Here is an 18,762-nt window from a genome sequence, read left to right as displayed (position 1 = left end):
CAGGGAGACCCAGGCACGTGGGTGGGCTCCACACAGTGCCAGGTGCCTGAGGTATTCCCTAAGAGTTAACAGGGCCTCCCCCCCAGGGTCCCTCTCAGTGCCCCTACAGGCTTTCTCAGAAGGTGGCCAGCCCTGCAGTACCCCTCCCATCCAGCAACCACTCAGACTTTGGGGGGCCTTTGTCCTTTAATAAAGACAGTATTACTGAGTAGCAAAGCTTCCCTCCTTTCCAACCTTCCTCGCTGCCAGGGTTCTCACTAAAGGTGAAGCGCTGTCATTCAAGGCCAAAGAAAGAGTTGAATCAAGATGCTAAACTCTTCTGACTTAATGTGACAACCTACAGCTCTCCTTGAACTACAGTTGTGTGAGAAGCACACTCAACTCAGCACAAAGACCTCTGGGTGGCTGTGGTTTTGGGTGTCCTAGGGTTCTAGAGATCTCTCTGTGGCCTCCTGGGCTCTCTGCATGCATCTCATGAACGCTCTAGTTTCCTCTCTGAATGCAGACATCAGCCGGCTGGGGGGAGCCTCCGCCACCAACGCCGTTCCCTGCTTGCTTCGGGCTGCAACAAAGACTACTTGAGGGCCGAAAGACAGCACTGCCCAGTTCCTTTCCTGAGCCTGTTCTCTTCCCTTTCACATATCTTTCCCTTTTATTCTCCCTGCCCCCTTCACTCCTGCTTTATGCCTCATTGAATCCATTAGCCACTTTACAGGGTGCTCCTGAAGAATAAATTTTCTGTGTGGGGCTTCTGATGGTTTCCCTGCTGGCGGCTCCAACTGCCTTGGTGGTGGCGAGAGGAGGGAGAAAAAGACAAACTCTAGAGGGAGGAACCTCCATGGCCCCTACAAGGCTGCATCTCCATCTGGTAGCAGTAGGGCTGGCTGGCTCAGCAGACGGCCTCACCTGCCAAGGGGCTCCACCCTGGCCCTCCCTGACCCCAACGGGCTCTGATCTCCCACGATCTTAGGTCAAGCAGTTTAGGCCCTGTAAACCTTTATCTTCTCACCTGTAAGAAGGGGATAATAATCATTTCACCTGTGAAATGGGAATAATAATCATACCCTTCTCACAGGGTTGTTGTGAAGACATAGTGGGTTAATGGAGTAAGAAGGGCTTTAGAACAGGACCTGGGTCAAAGTAAGTGCCACTCAACATTTGTTTTTACTATTATCATCATGCAAGACAACATGGCTGTTTAGGAGCCCTTGTGCCCCCTCCAATCCCTCTACTTATTGGTGAATGAAGGAAGAGAAAGAAAAAAGAGCAATTCAAGGCTATTTGCAGCTATTTCTGTATGAGTGTGTCCGTGTGTGTGTTTTCTTTTTTCCTGCCTTGGTGTCCTAGAGTTCTGAAAGGAATAAAAACAGAGCCATAAAGCAGTGAAAAGGCATGATTCTTCTTAAAATCCCAGCTAATCCTGCAGCTTCCTTTAGTGGCAATAGGAGGAGGCGGGGAAGGGACCAGAATTGTTTTTGCAGCACCCTCCCCTCCCAACCACTGCTCCTAGAGACCAGGAAACTAGGGGGAAAAATCCATAAATCAACCACAAGGAGGAGGACAGAAGAAGGAACCAGGCAGAGAGAGAGCAAAGCACAGGACCCAGCTGGGCAGGAAGGGAGGGAAGCATGAGGGGACACTTTGACTATCTGGTGGACAAGGATGGATGTCTTCAGAGGGTACGGCACCCAGGCCAGAGGCTCAATGAGCCATCCCCCTTCAGAAGTCAAAGGATAGGAGCAGGTCCTGCACAACAACAATGCCACACCAGAAAGTGTCTCCGATCTGATCACTTCTCTCCATTCCACTTCCACCTCCTCCCCAGTCACCCACTAAGAGGGCTCCCATAGCCCCTCCATCCCTACCCATTCATTCACAACAGGCAATGAGAGCCAGCTTTTAAGAATGAAAATCAGATCATGCTATCCCTGCTTAAAAACTTTCAGTGGCTCTCCATTGCACTTGGAATAAAATCCACAGTCTGACCCTTACTGATTTCTCTGCCTCATTGCATGCCACTATCAGGTCCATCTGGGTCCCAACATGCTTCACCTCTCAAATCTACCAAGTCTTTCCCATCTGAGAACTTCAAGCATGCTGCTTACCTGGCCGATCCTTTCCTATCCTTCCCATCACAGATGGAGCACCCATCTGAAGGAAGCCGTCTCTGACCCCTCTGAGGAGCTCCCCTGCCCTCTTTCTCTTTCATCGAACCCCTTCTCCCATCCACAGCATTTCTGTGACTTGTTCATTCTCCATCTCCTCTACCAGTCCATAGCTGTATGGTCTGGCTCACTTACCACTGAAAAGAGCCCCCAGACTGGCACATAGTAGGTATACAATAAACATTTACTGGATAAGTGAAAGAATAAATGACTACATAAGAAACATAAATAGCAAGTGAACTTATGGGTATAAAAAATAGCACATTTGGAGGCTGAAAGGCTGGGGTGAAATCTCAAGTATCCTTCAAAAAAGCTCTGCATTGCAAACCATACCTATAGCTTTTCAGTGTTTCAAACAGTCTATACTTTGATGGCAGTTTATATGTTAGTTTCTTGTTAAATGGCAAATAGTCTAGATAAATTCTTGATAGGATAATGTAGAGAAAGATCCGCAAACTTCTGTGACTATCGGACAGTGAGTACTTTAGGTATTGTGAGTCACATAGTCTCTGCCCCAGCTGCTCAACTCTGCTGCTGTAGTAGCACAAAGGCAGTCACAGAAGATGTGTAAGGGAATGGATGTGGCTCTGGTCCAATAGAACTTTACTTACAAAACAAGCCAGAGGCTGTATTTGGCCCTCAGGTCAAAGTGTGCCAGTCCCTGGATTAGACTAAGGCCTGGCAAAGTTAAAAGAGAAGGACACAGTAATGATTGGGTTTTTTGGTCTTCAACAAATAGGCATGGCAAGTTTTAGGAATTTCACAAAATGGAAACACTGCTTTACACACTGTCACGTGCTAAAATAGAATAAAGACAAGGACACACCTTGAATTTACTTGTAATTTTGTTAGAATACAAAACATTTCATTTGTGTCATTCTGCATGTCAGGAATGTATCTGTACAAATGGGAAATTCTAAGAGCAATTTTCACTCTGGAGGTACTGAGGGCTCAATATTTGTTAAATGTGTGGATGGATGGATGAGTGGCTAGATAGACAAATAAATGGAGAGGGCAGAATGTTTTTCAAGATGATTACAAAAGTAGGTTTACTTGGTCAATAATTGAATGAGTTGTGAAGGAGGAAGCTGTTGATAATGACTTGGCTTTAGGCTTATGAGACCAGGGAGGAGCTGATGGCAGAAATGGGCAAGATTAATTTGTTTGATGAATTAAAAAACAAGGACAGAGCCAAGGAAGTCTTTTCAACAAATGCTCAGACACATAAAAAAAAAATTAATCTAGCCACAGACCTTAAATCCTTCATAAAATTAACTAAAAAATGGGGCAGAGTAAAACATATAACTATAAAACTCCTAGAAGATAACATAGGAGAAAATCTAGGTGACTTTATGTATGGTGATGATTTTTTAGATATAACACCAAAGGCATAACCCATGAAAGAAATAGTTGATAGGATGGATTCATTAAAATTAAAAACTTCTGCTCTGCAAAAGACAATGTCAAGTGAGTGAAAAGACAAGCCACAGACTGGAAGGAAATATTTGCAAAGGACATATCTGATAAAGGATTATTTTCTAAAATACTCAAAGAACTCTTAAAACTCAACAATAAGAAAACAAACAATCCAATTATAAAATGGGCTAACAGACACCTCACCAAAGGTACTAGATGCTCCACAACATATGTCATCAGGGAAATGAAAATTGAAACAGTGCGATACCACAAGGCACCTATTAGGAAGGCCAAAGTTCAAAAACACTGACAACACCAAACACTGGCAAGGATGTAGACCAACAGAAACTCTCATTCACTGCTGGGGTGAATGCAAAAATGGAACAGACACTCCAGAAGACAGTTTGGTAGTTTCTGACAAAACAAAACATACTCTTACAATCATGGTCCTTGGTATTTATTCAAAGAATTTGAAAACTTATGTCCACATAAAAACCTGTGTGCAAATGTTTGTTAAAACTTGGAAGTATTTAAGACGTCCATCAATAGGTGAATGGATAAACTGGTATATCCAGACAATGGAATAGTATTCAACGACAAAAAGAAATAAGCTATGAAGACAAGAAAAGACATAGAAGAACCTTAAGTGCATTTTACTAAGTAAAGGAAACTAATCTGAAAAGGCCACATACTGGATGATTCTAACTATGTAACATTCTGGAAAAGGCAAAACTATAAAAGACAGTAAAAAGATGAGTATTTACCAGAGGACAGCTAAGGGGGAGAAGAACAAGCAAAGCATAGTGGATTTCTATGCAGTGAAACTATTCTGTATGGTACTACAGTGATGGATACATGCCATTATACATTAGTCCAAACGCATAGACTGTACTACACTAAGAGTGAACTCCAATGTAAACTATGGCCTCTGGGTATTTATGATGTGTCAATGTAGGTCCATCAGTTATAATGAAAGTACCACTCTGGTGAGGGATGTTGATAATAGTGCAAACTAATAGGGAAGGAGTCATAGGGGAAGTCTCTGTGCTTTCTGTTCAATTTTGCTGTAAACCTAAATATGCTCTAAAAATCTTTAAAAACAAGTAACTCAAGGACACAGAAAAATCACAGATGTCTTCATGCTCTCTCTAGTTACTTGATTTCAATTAGTAAGTTTTTCAATTATCCAGAATGAAACTGTTTATCATCCAGAAGATGACAAGTTACAAATAGCTTGGATGTTTCCTCTTAAGAAAGCAAGTATTTCAGAATCTTCCATTTATTCATGACTTAATATACAATCAAGAAAAGTTTTTATGCATTTTTTAAAAATCCAGATGTCTGAAATTTCTAACAGTGTCTAAGGAGAGGAAGAAGAATTGTGTCAAACTACAAATGAAGCCACTGCACTGGGGCAGGGTTATAAGTGGCTTTCTGAGCCACCTACTATGTGCTGAGAACTACGATCAACATGCTCACATTGAACCTGTACAGGAACTCCTGCTGGAGGTTAGTACAGATGAGGACCAGCCTCAGGGAACGTAGAGACCCAGGTTTGAATCCCAGCTCTGTTCCTTCCAGGCAGGGTGGCCTTGGGCAAACTTTGCAATCTCTCTGGACTTCCACTTCCTTATTTGTAAAACAGGAGTTGGACTTAAAAACTAAAGTGCCATCCAGCTCTGCATGCTGTAAGTCTAAAATTTCAGAGCTAGTTTTCAACCATTAGCACCCTCACCTTCCTAGGATCTCATTCTCTAACTGTTCTATTGTTTCATACTGATATAAATTCACTAAATAGCAACTGCCTATCTGTCTGTGTCTGCCCTACCACACGCATCCAGAGCACGAGCTATGTGATCATCAAGGCCTGGGGTCAATCTCAGCCCTTAGATTCCTACCTGAGGGTCCCTGAGCAAGTTGCTTAAAGCCTTCAAGCCTTAGTTTTCTCATGTGTAAAATGGAGATGATGATAGCCCTTGTCTCTTGAGGTTGTTTCAAGATTTGAATGCAATGGGCATGTGAAGTGCTCAATAACTACTACCTATTGTTACTTGTAAGTATTATATTATTACTACTACTATCATTACCATTTAGACTAGAGATGAGAAAAAGTAGACTCAGAGAGGGTGGGTGAAAGCACATCATTCAACACACCACAATGTTCTAAATTTTGAGTCCATGGACAGGCAAAGTGGGTCAGTATTGAGGTACCAAGTTGCCATGTAACTCTGGCCAGGCTACTCAACCTTTCAGTCTCAGAGTCCCCACCTATACAATAGAGGCACTATCTCCTGAGTTCATGGCATTTCATCTGCTAATGTACACGAAAAGCCCCTGGCAGAGTGTGGAGCGAAACAGAAGGTCATGAAGAAATGGTCCCTCCCTCCCCAGATGCTTCTTCTGAAATCTCCAAGAATGTAGCCTTCAAGTTCCTTCCTTGAAACTCTGTTCCTGCACTAGAATTGTCTGAGAAAAAAAATCCTTAATATATAGACTTAATGACCCAGCCAACTGGCCCCACTGTGGGACTGAGATTTTTCCTGAGGTCCAAGTGAAACCTGATTGATCCATGACCCATGTCCTGGGCCTGAGGACCCAAGTCCACAATGCACATGGACAACACACTCAATGCACATGCAAAACCTTGTCCAAGCAGCCTCACACCCTCCCTTCCACTCCCTGCCCACAACCATGCATGCTGCCACCTAGCCAAGCCCCGCTGGCCTCAGCACTAACTCCCAAGGATGTTGTAATCATAGAGGAAGCGATAATAATACCAACCATGACACCTTCTCTCTTCTCCTTATGGTTTGCAGTGTACCTTCACTATTAGCTGAGTAGGGCAGAGACTGTGTTTTATTCATCTTTAGATACCCACTGAATAATGCTAGGTACACAGTAGATACTTGGAAACTATTTCTTGAATGAATAAATTTTACCTTTATAACAAAATTTTCAAAAATCACCATTACTTGGCACTTACTATTAGTTACACACTCCGCTATGCACTGAATGTGCATTCTTGCATTTACTCCTGGCAACCACCCATACAGCGCACCACTGTCAATCCCTATTATGCAGAAAAGACATTAAGTGATGTGCCCAAGGTCACAGCTAGTGGGTGACGGGCCTGAGATGTGCATCCTGATACCAGACCCTGGTTTTTAATCCCTCCTATCATTCTCCTCCTCTTTAGCCAGAAGAGGCAGCAAGGAGGGGGACAGGAGCAACATATAAGTAGTCTGAAGAAACAGATCAAGAATACAATGATTTTTATATTTGAAAAACCAGAAAAATCCTATTGTCTTCCTGATACACACCAGAGAAAGCCAAGATCAGCAAAATCATCTTGGCTGAGGAGACATGAGTCTCTGTTCTACTCAGGCCTCAGCTTCCTTATAGCCCATAGCATGGGGCTTGTTGATATCTCTTCTCTGTTCTCCTAACTCCCTTCCCATAGGCCATGCACCTCCAAAATTCTAGCACTTTCATCTTGATTCCTCCTACCACTGGGGGAACTCAAGGGACCATCTTTTGTAAAAGGGCCCAGAGTTGACAAGTTCCTGTCTTCTCAGAGGTTTTGTTTCCAGCCTGTGACCTAGACAGTACCTTACAATCCAAATTTATGAGCAACTGCCTACCAGAAGCAAGCAGATAAGGAGTGATGCAGTTGGTCAGGGTGATGCAAGTATAGGAAAAATTTCATTTTCCTCAAGAAAAAAATAAGTAGCACAAAGGAGAAAACTAATGGCATTGATGCTCAGCCACAGGATCGGGGCAATAGGGAATGGTAGGGAAAGGTAGGGAATGGTGGAGATTCCTCTTGGAAGGAGGTAGCTGCTGCTAGCTCAGCCACATTCTGCCATGTACGTATGTAAGCTCAGTGTTGCCAAATGTTTCAATTTTCCATGGGAATGTCAGAATCCTATGATTTTTTTCAACATGAATTTTCCTAATTTCTGAATGTTGGAAACTAATTTTTTTCCTTTAAAATTAAAAATAAAGCACATGTGTGGGCTGGACATGGCTATGAGCCACACATTATAATCTCTACTGATCCTTGTAGCACAGATGGCTGTGCTCACTGGACGTCCCTGCCTTCCACTACATTTCGCAGCCTTCCTTGCCTTAGGTTAGGCTTATGCTTCAGGTTCTGGCCAGAAGCAATAACTGGAGGAGCCACAGTAACTTTCAGGACAGGGCAGTTAAAAGCCACTGCCTCCTCCCACTTCTCTTCACTGAAGAGCCACCAACCCTGGAGGCCATGTGGTGCAAATGGCACAGCAAAATAACAAGGTGAGAGTGTCTGCTCTTCCCTCCACAGACCCCAGACAGGTGACAACTTGGGGTCTTTCAATGAAAGCAACCAGCATTACCTGTATTAGCACACACCTATAGCACACATCTTGATTACAAAAAAAAAAAACAAAACTGTGTGGTAGTAGTTGAGCACTTCCTAGTTTTCAGAGCACTTTCACCCCCCCCCCCTTCTATGTGTGGCTCTCAACTCAGTAAGAAGACAGGATAAGGCTTTGTTATCTCACAGATTAGCAAACTTAGGCTCAGAAGGTAGAAGTGAATAGCCCTGAGCTGTGTGACAAATAAGTGGGATTCTAGCTCTGAACTCCTGAGTGGACTACCTGGTTCAGTGCTCCTCCTACCTCCCAACTTTGCAATGGGAACTCCCTGGCACTCTCTGGGTCACCTGTGAGCTGGCATAAGACAACTCGTGCTCTCCCCTGCCTACACTAGTTGCTTGAAGATGCACCTCTTACCTTTCCTGTGGACTTGGTCCCCTTCCAGATACAGAAGTAGCAGATGGTCCAGGCTGCCAGAAGACACAAGGCCAGTTCCCAGCGTAGATTCCCAATGTGCTCAATCCCATCTGAGATAGCCAGGACCCGGCGTCTGTGGAAGAAAGGGCCATGAGTCACAGGGACTGGATTTGGCCCACTTCAACCAAACCCTGAGCAAAACTAGTGCTGCAGAGAGGCAGGGACAGCTGGCTCGTTCCTTTACTCACCACCCACCATTAACCTAGCATCTTCTGAGCCAAATCCAGGGATGTGTGTGGGAGCCTCATAGAGGAGCAAGACCCAGACCCCTGACTTCATGGAAGTCCAGTTAGCAGGTGGTTTATGGTGCAACATAGTAAGAATATGATGGGCAAAGCACAGGGCCTTTGGTTTAACGAAGATACCCCTAGCCTACCTCATGGTACAAGGAGACCACAGGACTGTCCATAAACACTTAGGTCCCTCCATCAGCAGAGATCACACACCCTGGCCTGGTGAACTCGAGGGAGGCCACTGGACTTCCTCTGGCCAATGGCACCTATGTCACTTCAGACAGAGGCTTTCAGAGCCAGGTGGTGCGGTTCACCATGTCTTCTTTTCACTACTGTTGCTGTCATAGTAGAAGCACATGTTAAGATGAGCCTCTAGAAGCCTGAGTTCCTGAGTGATTACTAGAACCTTCTTGCCACCTTGTGCCAGAGTGCTGGGTGAACAAGAAATGAACTCTGTTGCTTTAGGCTACTGAGATCTTTGGGGGTGTTTGTTACTGTAGCATAAACCAACCTATCTTGACTGCTACAGGGGGCCAGGGAAAGCTTCCTGGAAGAAGTAATATTTGAGGCTACTGTGAAAGATGATGGAATTTTGCCAGGAGAGAGAGGTGCAAGATTATTTTAGGTCAAGAAAATAGCATGAGCAAAGGCCAAAAAATGAGCGTGGAACACCTGGGGAATGCTGGAGTACAGGGATCAGAGGGAAAAGCAGAAAAAGTAAACAGAGAGATCATCAGGAGCCTTCAGTAGCATGCCAAGGGGTAGGGGGTATCCCAGAAGCCCCAGGCTACAGAAGAGAGAAGACCCCTAGGTGCACTAAAGCAATGCCTCTAGCCATAGCCATCCCTCAGAATCCACCCATTCTTCAGAGTTGACACAGATCTGGCTCCCAGAGCCCACTTCTGGAGTTTGTGTTCCTTTAAAGTCAAACTCGCCACGCTCCATATTGTGCAGAACCATGGCACCAACACAAACCCCTTCCAAACTTGCTCCATAAACTCCATCCCAGCTGCCAAACCACCCCTACCAGACCACGCCAGTTGCCTCAGTACTCTGGGAACGTCCTTTGAGAAAGCAGCTCCCATCCCACCAAGCATGAAAGCCTCCCTCAGTGTCTGTCTCCCTGGGAATCCGCCTGGGGCCTGATTCTGCATTAATTACTCAATGACACCAATTAGTACTGGTCTGCAAGCTCCTTCCAGCCCCAACCGCCACAGGAGAAATCAGGCAGGTCCCCAAACAAAATTGGGCTCTGTGCAGCCACGGATTTACTCAAAGGGAAACCAGCTCCCAGACCTATAGCCAGAAGTAGGAACATCCACATAAATATGCATTTATTGAGCAACTATTTGTGCTGGGCATTACATTAATACTGAGGTACTGAGGATAAGAAGATATGCATGGTGTGGCTCTTGCACTTGACTAAGATAAGTTAGAAACAAAAGAGGTACAAGTTATTTAAGAAAGGAGATAGCCACATCGTTATAACAATGATCATTTTATTTGCTTCTTATGTCTTAGCAGCCTCTGACTTTATTTCATTTAAAAACTACAGGTCTTATTAAATTAAACCCAAAGAGTATCTATTATTACAAAAGAGCAGCAGGCTCCCAAGTATGATCCTCATGGGATGCTTGCCAAAAGACAAAAATTCCTGTGCCCCATCCCAGAACCAACGAAGTCTTAATCTTGACGGAATGGCCCCTGGGAAGCTGCATTTTGCCACGTTTCCCAAGAATTACTCAAGCGCAGTAAGGCTTGGGCACCAAGAAGAGGAGATTCCTGGCAAGAAAGGAATAACTTAGGAACTCCACCAAAATAGTTTTCAACCTTTTACGTTTTAGGAGAGGTAGGGTAGGGAGAGAGCTAGGAGAGGGAGTCAGGAATACCTTGAGAAGCTATTTTCTCCCCAGAGAAATACCCTGATGCACCTCCCCACTCCCAACATTCTGCAGGAACTTCAGAGGGCTCACTGACCACCTTGCCTCCAGATTAAGAGCCTTGTAGACAACACATACCCACCATCTACAAACTGCCCCCCAAAGTGCCCTGAAAGCCCATTATGAGAAGGGACAATCCAGAGCAGGAAAGTGTGCCACTGCAGATGGAAAGGACCTGGATGTGTTCTGTCCTACTCCACTCCAGCCTCTGAATTTTTTCTTAAAGAAATATTTACACAAGGTCCTCAGCTAGCAGGGATGCATGCATACACATGCCTTCTTGTTGATGTAGTTGCTTTCTGAAGTGGGAAAACTGAAAGCTGGAAAAGACACAGAGACAGGGAGAAGGAAGGGGCAGACTAGCCAGGAGTAGGCTGGCTCAGGTCCCCTCTATTCCACATTCTGGATGCTGCAAACTTTTGAGTCACACAGGCTGCTTCAGCTCCCTCTCGCTTAATTGAACAATCTAATTCCCAGAATGGGAAGCAGATTACTAAAAGCTATGCAGAATGAATTGCTCTTTTGTTTCACTAGACACTATTTGAAAACATCCTCAAACTATTTGCTTCAGGTTTTACCAGCGCTGACTCTAACCAGCCACAGACCTTGGGTTTCTAAAGAAAGGGGGCTTGAGGGCCAGGTTCTCAGCCTGCAGGGCTCTGGGGTTGTTTTCAAACCCACAAGGGCAGCCTTTGAGAGCATGGGGGCTGGGCACTCAGCTCTGGGGACTTGGAGAAGGTACAGCTCTTCCTGGGAAAGAGCTTTCTTAATGACCCACCCCCATAAAGTGCTGGGACAGAAGAAAGATCTGAATAAGGAAGAGTTTGTTGCCAACACCCTGGCAAAAAAAGAGACACAGGACCAGACCTCCCAATACTGATCAGGGAGCGGGAAATGTTGAAGACTAGATGGGGCCCTTTGAAGGGATTCATTTACTCAAGTAATATTGTGCACGTACTGTGAGCCAGGCACAAAGGCAGATTCTTCCGAAAGTATTCTTTTTCAGGCCATAAGAGTACAATATTTCTAAAGATTTCTGCCCAAAGGCGGAAATCTCAGAGGCTGGAGATATAACACCTCTACTTCTCTAGCCCTTGGCACATACAGACATGGGATGGGCTCAAATTCCAGTGCTGCTACTTCCCAGCTGTGTGACTTTGTGTAGGGGACATCACATCTCTGAGCCTCAGCTTCCTCATCTGTAGAATAGGAGTGATGATACCTCCCTTCTACAGGTTTCCAAGCATGAACTCATCTAACCTTCTCAACAATCCTTGAAGTACCATTATCATCATCATTTCAAAGATGGAAAAACTGAGGTACAGAGAGGTTAATAACTTGCCCAACGTCATGCCAGGAGCAAGGTAAGGCCATAAATTGAACCCGGGGATCCTGACTCTAGAGTCTACACTTTCAGTCACAATGTGAACTTCTAAATTCTCCTATAACACTAAAATCCCCACCTTCCTCTCTTCTTCATAAATTAGAGCTAAGGTAAATGTATGCCCCTAAGCTACCTTTCATGTCCTTGTGTGTTAGGTAAAAGTCTACTGTATGTGTCCTTTAAGCATTTATTAATTTATACAAGAAATACTTATTAAAGTGTCTTCAGTGCTATGCCCAGTGCTTTGCCCAGCTACTGTGTTATGCCCAGGGTCCTTTGACAGCTTGTGGTTTAATGAGGAAGGCAGATGAATTAACAGAGCAGGGTGTGAAGAGGGTTATGAGAGAAAAGCAGGGGACCCTTACTGGGGATCTGGCCAACATCAGGGTCCTGCCTGAAGGGTAGTTAGCAAAGGAGAGTTATTGAAGAAGAAAGAGGACATTTGGGGGCAGAAAGGCCACTGAGAGCAACAACAAGCAGGCTGAAATGAAAGCTCAGTGAGGCCAGGGCAGGACAGGCCGTGTCAGGTCTGTGCAGAAGCCAGGGTAAGTGATGGAGGTGAGGACAGGACTGGAGTGGTAAGCAAGGGCTGAACTATGAGTCTAACTGAGGAGGTGGGGCTTCATCTTAAGGGTGATGGAAGAATCTTTAACAGGGGTGAGACCTCATCAGGTGTATGTTTCAGAACACTATCTAGTTGCAGTGGCAAGAATGTATGATTAGGGTGGAATGAAGCAGAGTGCCTAGTACAGAGAATTCTGCCTGAATTTGGACAAGAAATAGGCAGGGTCTGAACTAAGGTAGGGGAATGGCCCTGGAGGGGAACTGATGGGTTTGAGAGCAGCAGAGGTACAAGCTGGCAGACAGCAAGGAAGAGAGAGGTATAGGCTAACACCAAGGTTTGTACTTAGTGAATGGCAGGTCATTAGCTGAGCAGAAGTGAACTGTCCACTGGGGTTGAAGAAGAAGCGAAGAATCAATCTTTCAGATAAGATAATTTTGAAGTGCTTGTGGGACACCCGGTGAGCTGCAATGCTCCAAGGCAAATGGGCCTCCAGATGCAAAACTCAGAAAAGCAATGCAGGGAGGAGATCAGTGTCCTGGGAAAGCAGGAGGCTGCCTGGGGAGTGCTGGAGAAGGGGAGGGGAAGGGTCTACCACAGAGACTCAGGAACCCTGACATCTACAGAGCAGAGAGAGGAAGGAAGGAGGCCTTGAAGGACGTGGAAAAGGGTGAGCAGAAAGGCAGGGAGCAACCAGATATGGTGGCATTCCCCAACACAGAGGGAGAAGGGGGGGGGGCATTCCGACGGGGAAGTAGCCCATCTGCCAAGTGCTGTGGAGCAGCCTGGTGAGAGGGAGCATAGCTGTGAGATTTGGGAGCAGGAGGAGTGGGTGAGGCAAGGACAGCTGCTCCCCTGGTGGGGAAAGACTTTTATGTCGTGAAGAGAAGATGGGAGGTGAGCGCCTGATAAGGCAGTTCTCTTGGGAAGTTGAGCTCTAAGGGGCCAGAGATGATTTGGTACCTAAAGGGGCCACAGGCAACAAGAGCTGTCTTACTTATATTTGTTTTGTTTTCAGGTTGGTGAGACTGGAATAATAAATGGAAAAGAGAGGAGAGGAAGGGATATGTTTTGATCACAGGAGGGAATGGGGGATCAGAGAGGAAGAAGGGGTAGAAGTTCCAGAGATGAAAGAAGGAAAAGAATCCACAGGTAGAGATGTCATTTCTATAGGAATTGGAGGCAAAGAGCTGGGGAAACCAAGAAGTGAGTTTAAAAGCAAGCTATGTCTATATCGAGAGACTCAGAGGAAGAAACAAGTTGCTGGAAGTGGAAGGAACAGTGGCAGGTGCCACCTGAGAGCCCTTACTTCTCATGGCATTCAGTTCTCATTATGAGGCATTATTATACTCATTTATAGGTGGGGAAACTAAGGCCCAGATAGGTGAAGCAACTTGTCCAACTGGGGCTTGAAACCAGGTTCCTCTGATGCCCAAATACCCACTGCCTCACCAGAACTGGATCCCAGTGATAGAATGCAAGGGGCTCAAGCCCTCTCTTATTCCTTGAGTATCACCTTCCCTTCCCTGTCTCTCCCACACACAAAGGGGCTGAATTTGGAGGGAAGGAAATAGCCTCACACTTGGAGCTTCACTTCCAGACACTTCAGCTTCCAGAGCCAGGGGTGGTCTGCCCAGAAGAAGCAGAGATGGTACAGCACCCTCCCCCTACCAAGCTGTCACCACCGGCTGCCATCGCAGAGAGCCTGGGAGAGGCCCTGTGGGAACAGCTTCCAGCTGGTCCTGAGGGAGCCCTCATCTTAATGTCCAGCACGGAGCCGGCAAACACATCACCTTTCTTTAACCTGCCACAGAGAAAGTACTGCCAGGGACGCAGAGACCGACCGCCCTAAAAGCTGGCACTGAGGAGCTGGGCTATAAATAGCCTTGCTCTGTCTTCCTTTCTGGTCTCCCAAAGCAACAAACAAACAAACAACAAAAAAAGGCCCATCTCCGAAACAAATGTGCCTTCTCGGCACCGCTCCCCCGAAACACCCCCTCTGCCCCCCACAATCCTTCCGCCTTCAGAGTTCTGCTCACTTGCCTGGGAAGAAAGTACAGGCCCCCATCTATCCTCATGTGTGGGGCTAGCTCCTGCAAAGCCCACAGCTGAGGCCCTAAACCAGTGCAGAACTCAGGCCAAGGACCCTCCTAGGCAAGAAATTGAGCCCCCTGCAACATGTATTCGTTCAGTAGATAATTCCAGGGTGCTAACTCCATGCTAAGGACTAGAGCCACAGTGATGAGTAAAGCAGGTGTGTTCTACCCTCAGTGAGTTTACTACCCGAGAGAATAAAGATAACAACAACATGGATGGTAACAGTTTACATTTTCTTCATGCTTACTCCTGGTGTGAGTGCAACTATTATTCCATTTTATAGATGGAAAAACTGTGCCTTAGGGAAGTAATATACTCAGAAATGCAGAGGCAGAACCTGAAGCCACTTCTGTTCGACTTCTCAGGCATAGCCTGGGCCCACTGCCCTGGCTTAGGGAAGATGAAACAGGAACACGTCATTCAAGGGATATAACTAAGGACCTAAGTTGGCCTGAGGTATACAGCTAAGGCTCCAGTTTCTTCAACTGCCCATATTAAAGTTCCCATCAGTCCCCAAACACACCCTGTACTTCTTCACTTTCCAGAATTCATTTCCACTGCTCTCTCTGGCAGGAATGTCCTTCTCAGTTCCCCCAAGCTTTCAAAACTCTATCTGTCCTTCAAGTACCAGCTCAAATAATATAAAGCCTTACAGATGTTTCCTAAGTCCCCACTCATACCCCTGGGACAAGTCCCTCCTCCCATCTAAAGGGTAAGTGAGCATCTGCTGTGCACCAGGCACTAGCATGGTCAGGGGTCAGCAAACTTTTTTCTGTAAAGGGCAAGAAAACAAATATTTTTCATAGCCTTTGCAAAGCCTGTGCTCTCTGTTCCAACTATCCAACTGTATCCTTACATTGTGAAAGCCTTCATAGACCATTTGTGAATGAGTGAATGAATGAATGTGGCAGTCTTCCAATAAATCTTTATTTACAGAAACAGGCAGCAGATGGGATTTGGCTGGTTGTCTCCTGACCCCTGCTCTAGTCAAATGCTTCCCAAAGAACACTAATCCTTCATGACACCCTGAGTTCCCAGGTCACACTGGGACCTCATTTGAGAAAATGCTGTGCACTGTGGCCCTCCTTAAAGAGTCTCTATGCTCATTAGAATATTAAAGCCTCTGAAAAGTCCTGAAATAAAAACACCTCTAAAGCTTTGTGTGACCCAATATCTCCCAAATCTACTTAGAAGTATTCCCCATTAAACTACAATGAGATATTGCTTCACACCCACTAAGATGACTATAATAAAAAAGACAGACAATAACAAATGTCCTCAAGGATGTGGAGGAATGGAACTCTCATATACTATGGGTAGGAATATAAAATGGTTTAGCCATGTTGGGAAAACAGTTTGGTAGTTTCTTAAAAGTTGTTCATAAAACACAGCAATTTCACTCCTAGTTTATTCATAATAGCTCTAAAGTGAAAACTAGTCAACTTTCTATCACATGAAGGATAAATAGACAAACAAAATGTAGTACATGATACAAAGGAATATTACTTAGTCACATAAAAGAATGAATTAGTGATACATGCTATAACATGGGTGAACCTTAAAAACATTACGCTAAGTGAAAAAAGACAGTGACAAGGACCACACATTGCGTGATTCCAATTATACGCAATGTCCAGAGTAGGCAAATCTACAGAGAAGTGAATGAGTGGCCGCCTCATTGACCTGTACACTAAAAAGTGATGCAGTTTATAGTATGTAAATTACACCTCAGAATTAGTTAGGATGGAAGTGCCCTTCACCCAGTATCTGCCTTTCCAAAGCAATACTTTCTAACATTGCACAGAACACACACTTTGGAAGAGAGAACCAGGCACTCTTGTGTATGTCATCTTGTTTTACTCCCATTGTTCTGAGGAAACTGAGGCTCCAAGTAATAGGCACTTTGCCTTAGATCACAAACTAGTAAGTTGCAGAGCCTGACCTGGCACCATAGTCTCCTGACCCTAAGTTCAATGTCTGTTTTGGCCCCCTGTGGCTGGAGGGTGAGATCTGGAAAGTAGGAGGCAGTGAGAAGAGAGTATGCCTAGAAGTGGGGACTGTAAGAACATCAGAACACGGGGGAAAGAAAGCCTCTAAACTTGGGCCTTGTAGGGAGATGTGAACAGAAGTTCTGTAGGTCTGGAGGCAAGTACAGAGAGAGGGGTAGGCTGAGAAACAGAAAAGCTGCCACAGCCTGTGGGACTCCACCATGGGTTTGTCAGGTAGTCCATATGCACTTGTGGGACACAGGTCCCTACAGAGGATAGGGCCTTACTGCCCTATGGTTGGGGTCCCAGGACCCTCAGATGCCTGACACTTTCTCTCTATCAGCACAGCCCAAAAGTGCTGCCCAAGGCTTCCCAGCCTCAAAAGCTCCTATGGTACAGTAGACATGCCTCATGTGCCACTGTAAACTCCCCTCAGCCCCTCTGAGATGTTCTGTGTTAAGGCTGGCAAAAAGCCACTGCCTGCCACAGAAGGACAGTGAGCAAGAAAGGTACATGTGCCATCAGGAGAAGCCCAGGGAAAGGAAGTCTAGAGTGGGGAGCGGGGCTCTGCTGCCAGCTCCCATGCATCCCACCAGGAGACCTCTGCTCTCTGAATGTTACCATATCTACCTCAGCTGTGGTGTGGGGAGGGTGGATGGGCTCAGGATGAGCAAGATGTAGGAGTGAAAGGACCTAATGTTGACCAGTTACTTCCCACCTGTCACCATCACTTCACACTGATGGCACTTGAAGGGTGGGAGAGGTACACACATTTCATCCATAAGGATAAAAAAGCTCAGAATCATATGCAGGGTCCCCACTAGTAAGTGGGACAGTCTGTGCCCCAGGTCTGGTACTTCTTCCCCATCCTGGACTTCCAGGGAAAGCATGAAGCAGACGTGAGTGTGTATGTGTGTGAGTGTGAGTGAGTGTGTGTGTGTGTGTGTGTGTGAGAGAGAGAGAGAGAGAGAGAAGGAGAGAGGGAAGGAGAAAGGGAAAGAGAACAAGTGAGAGAGAGAAAATCTGGGGAGTTTTACATACTTTCTCATGGTTTTGTTAAAAATCATCTAAAATAGAGATAATGCACTAGAATTTTGTAATGGCCTCTTCTGAGTTATTCTGTGCCCAAGCCTGAAATAAAGCCTCACTCATTAACACCTGTGGTACCAGCTGCAGGGCCATCAGCTGTACACTCCAGAGGCCAGCTTCAGTTTACATCTGTCATCCCACTAGATCAGAGTCTGCAGGTTTTACACTCAACACCTGGCTCAGCTGGAAGGCACAGACTTCTTTTAAAAGCATGGTTCAAGTCATTTCCTAAAGGAACCCCTTGAAACCCAGGGGAAACACAACCCAACAGTTGTTCTGTTTTTGTTAGGCACTGGAACCCTGCCTTCAGTTATTCCCCATTTTCCTTCCCACCCTCCCTCTACCAATTATACTTCCCCATCTGCTGAAAAACTCTTCCTTCCAGAGCCTAGGTCCATGCAGAGATGAGGGACATGCCAGTCAGATTCTGCCCAAGATGAGACAGATAGCTGTTAGCATTTCAGAGACAGCGTGTTGGACAGTGGAGAGAGAGCATTTCAGAGAGCAGGAGGGGTGTGGAAGGGCAGAGGGAGGCAGGCAGGGATCAGAGAGGCCTGTTCTCAGCCCAGGTCTGGCTCTCACTCACCAAGAGAGGCACTTCAAACAAGTCACTTAACCTCTCCCTGCCTCAGAATCCATTGCTTCCGCTGATTAGCCTCATGCTTGTTACTTAAAATTCTCTGTGACTCACTTTCTTTGTCTGCAAAACGGGAACAGCAGGAGTAGTAGTAATTGGGATTAGTAAGTGCTGAAGAGCCATGATCTATTATTATTCATTTTTGATCACTACCCCCTAACAAATATGGATGTCTTACACTAAACAGTGCAAAGCAGTGATTTACTGAACCAGAGAGTTTTGTTTGAGATTCTTTTTATGTCCTGACGGGTGTAGTAATGAAAACAAAGTCACACTTTGTTACTAAGCACCCACTGTATACCCTGGCCCTGAGCATGGTCCTGTAAGAACATTACTTCATTTAATTCACCCACCCAGAGCATAAATGATATGATGTCACTATAGGAAAAAAAGAAGAATGATATTCAATATACAGG

General features: G+C 45.5%; 1 protein-coding gene across 2 annotated transcripts in view; it reads right to left on the bottom strand.

The window, feature by feature from the left end:
* SLC6A11 (solute carrier family 6 member 11) overlaps positions 1-18,762 on the bottom strand; it is a 126,924-nt gene that overhangs the window by 86,676 nt on the left and 21,486 nt on the right. For both annotated transcript variants that reach the window (XM_053669060.1, XM_053669061.1), the window contains exon 5: positions 8,357-8,489. In XM_053669060.1, the coding sequence (XP_053525035.1) occupies positions 8,357-8,489 (133 nt within the window). The remainder of the gene's footprint in view (positions 1-8,356; positions 8,490-18,762) is intronic.

Source organism: Artibeus jamaicensis, unplaced genomic scaffold (genome assembly GCF_021234435.1).
Source record: "Artibeus jamaicensis isolate MK-2021 breed Jamaican fruit bat unplaced genomic scaffold, CSHL_Jam_final contig_519, whole genome shotgun sequence".
NCBI classification, from domain to species: Eukaryota; Metazoa; Chordata; class Mammalia; order Chiroptera; family Phyllostomidae; genus Artibeus; species Artibeus jamaicensis.
The sequence above is the reverse complement of the archived record's forward strand: the minus strand, read 5'-3'. Positions and strand labels throughout refer to the sequence as shown.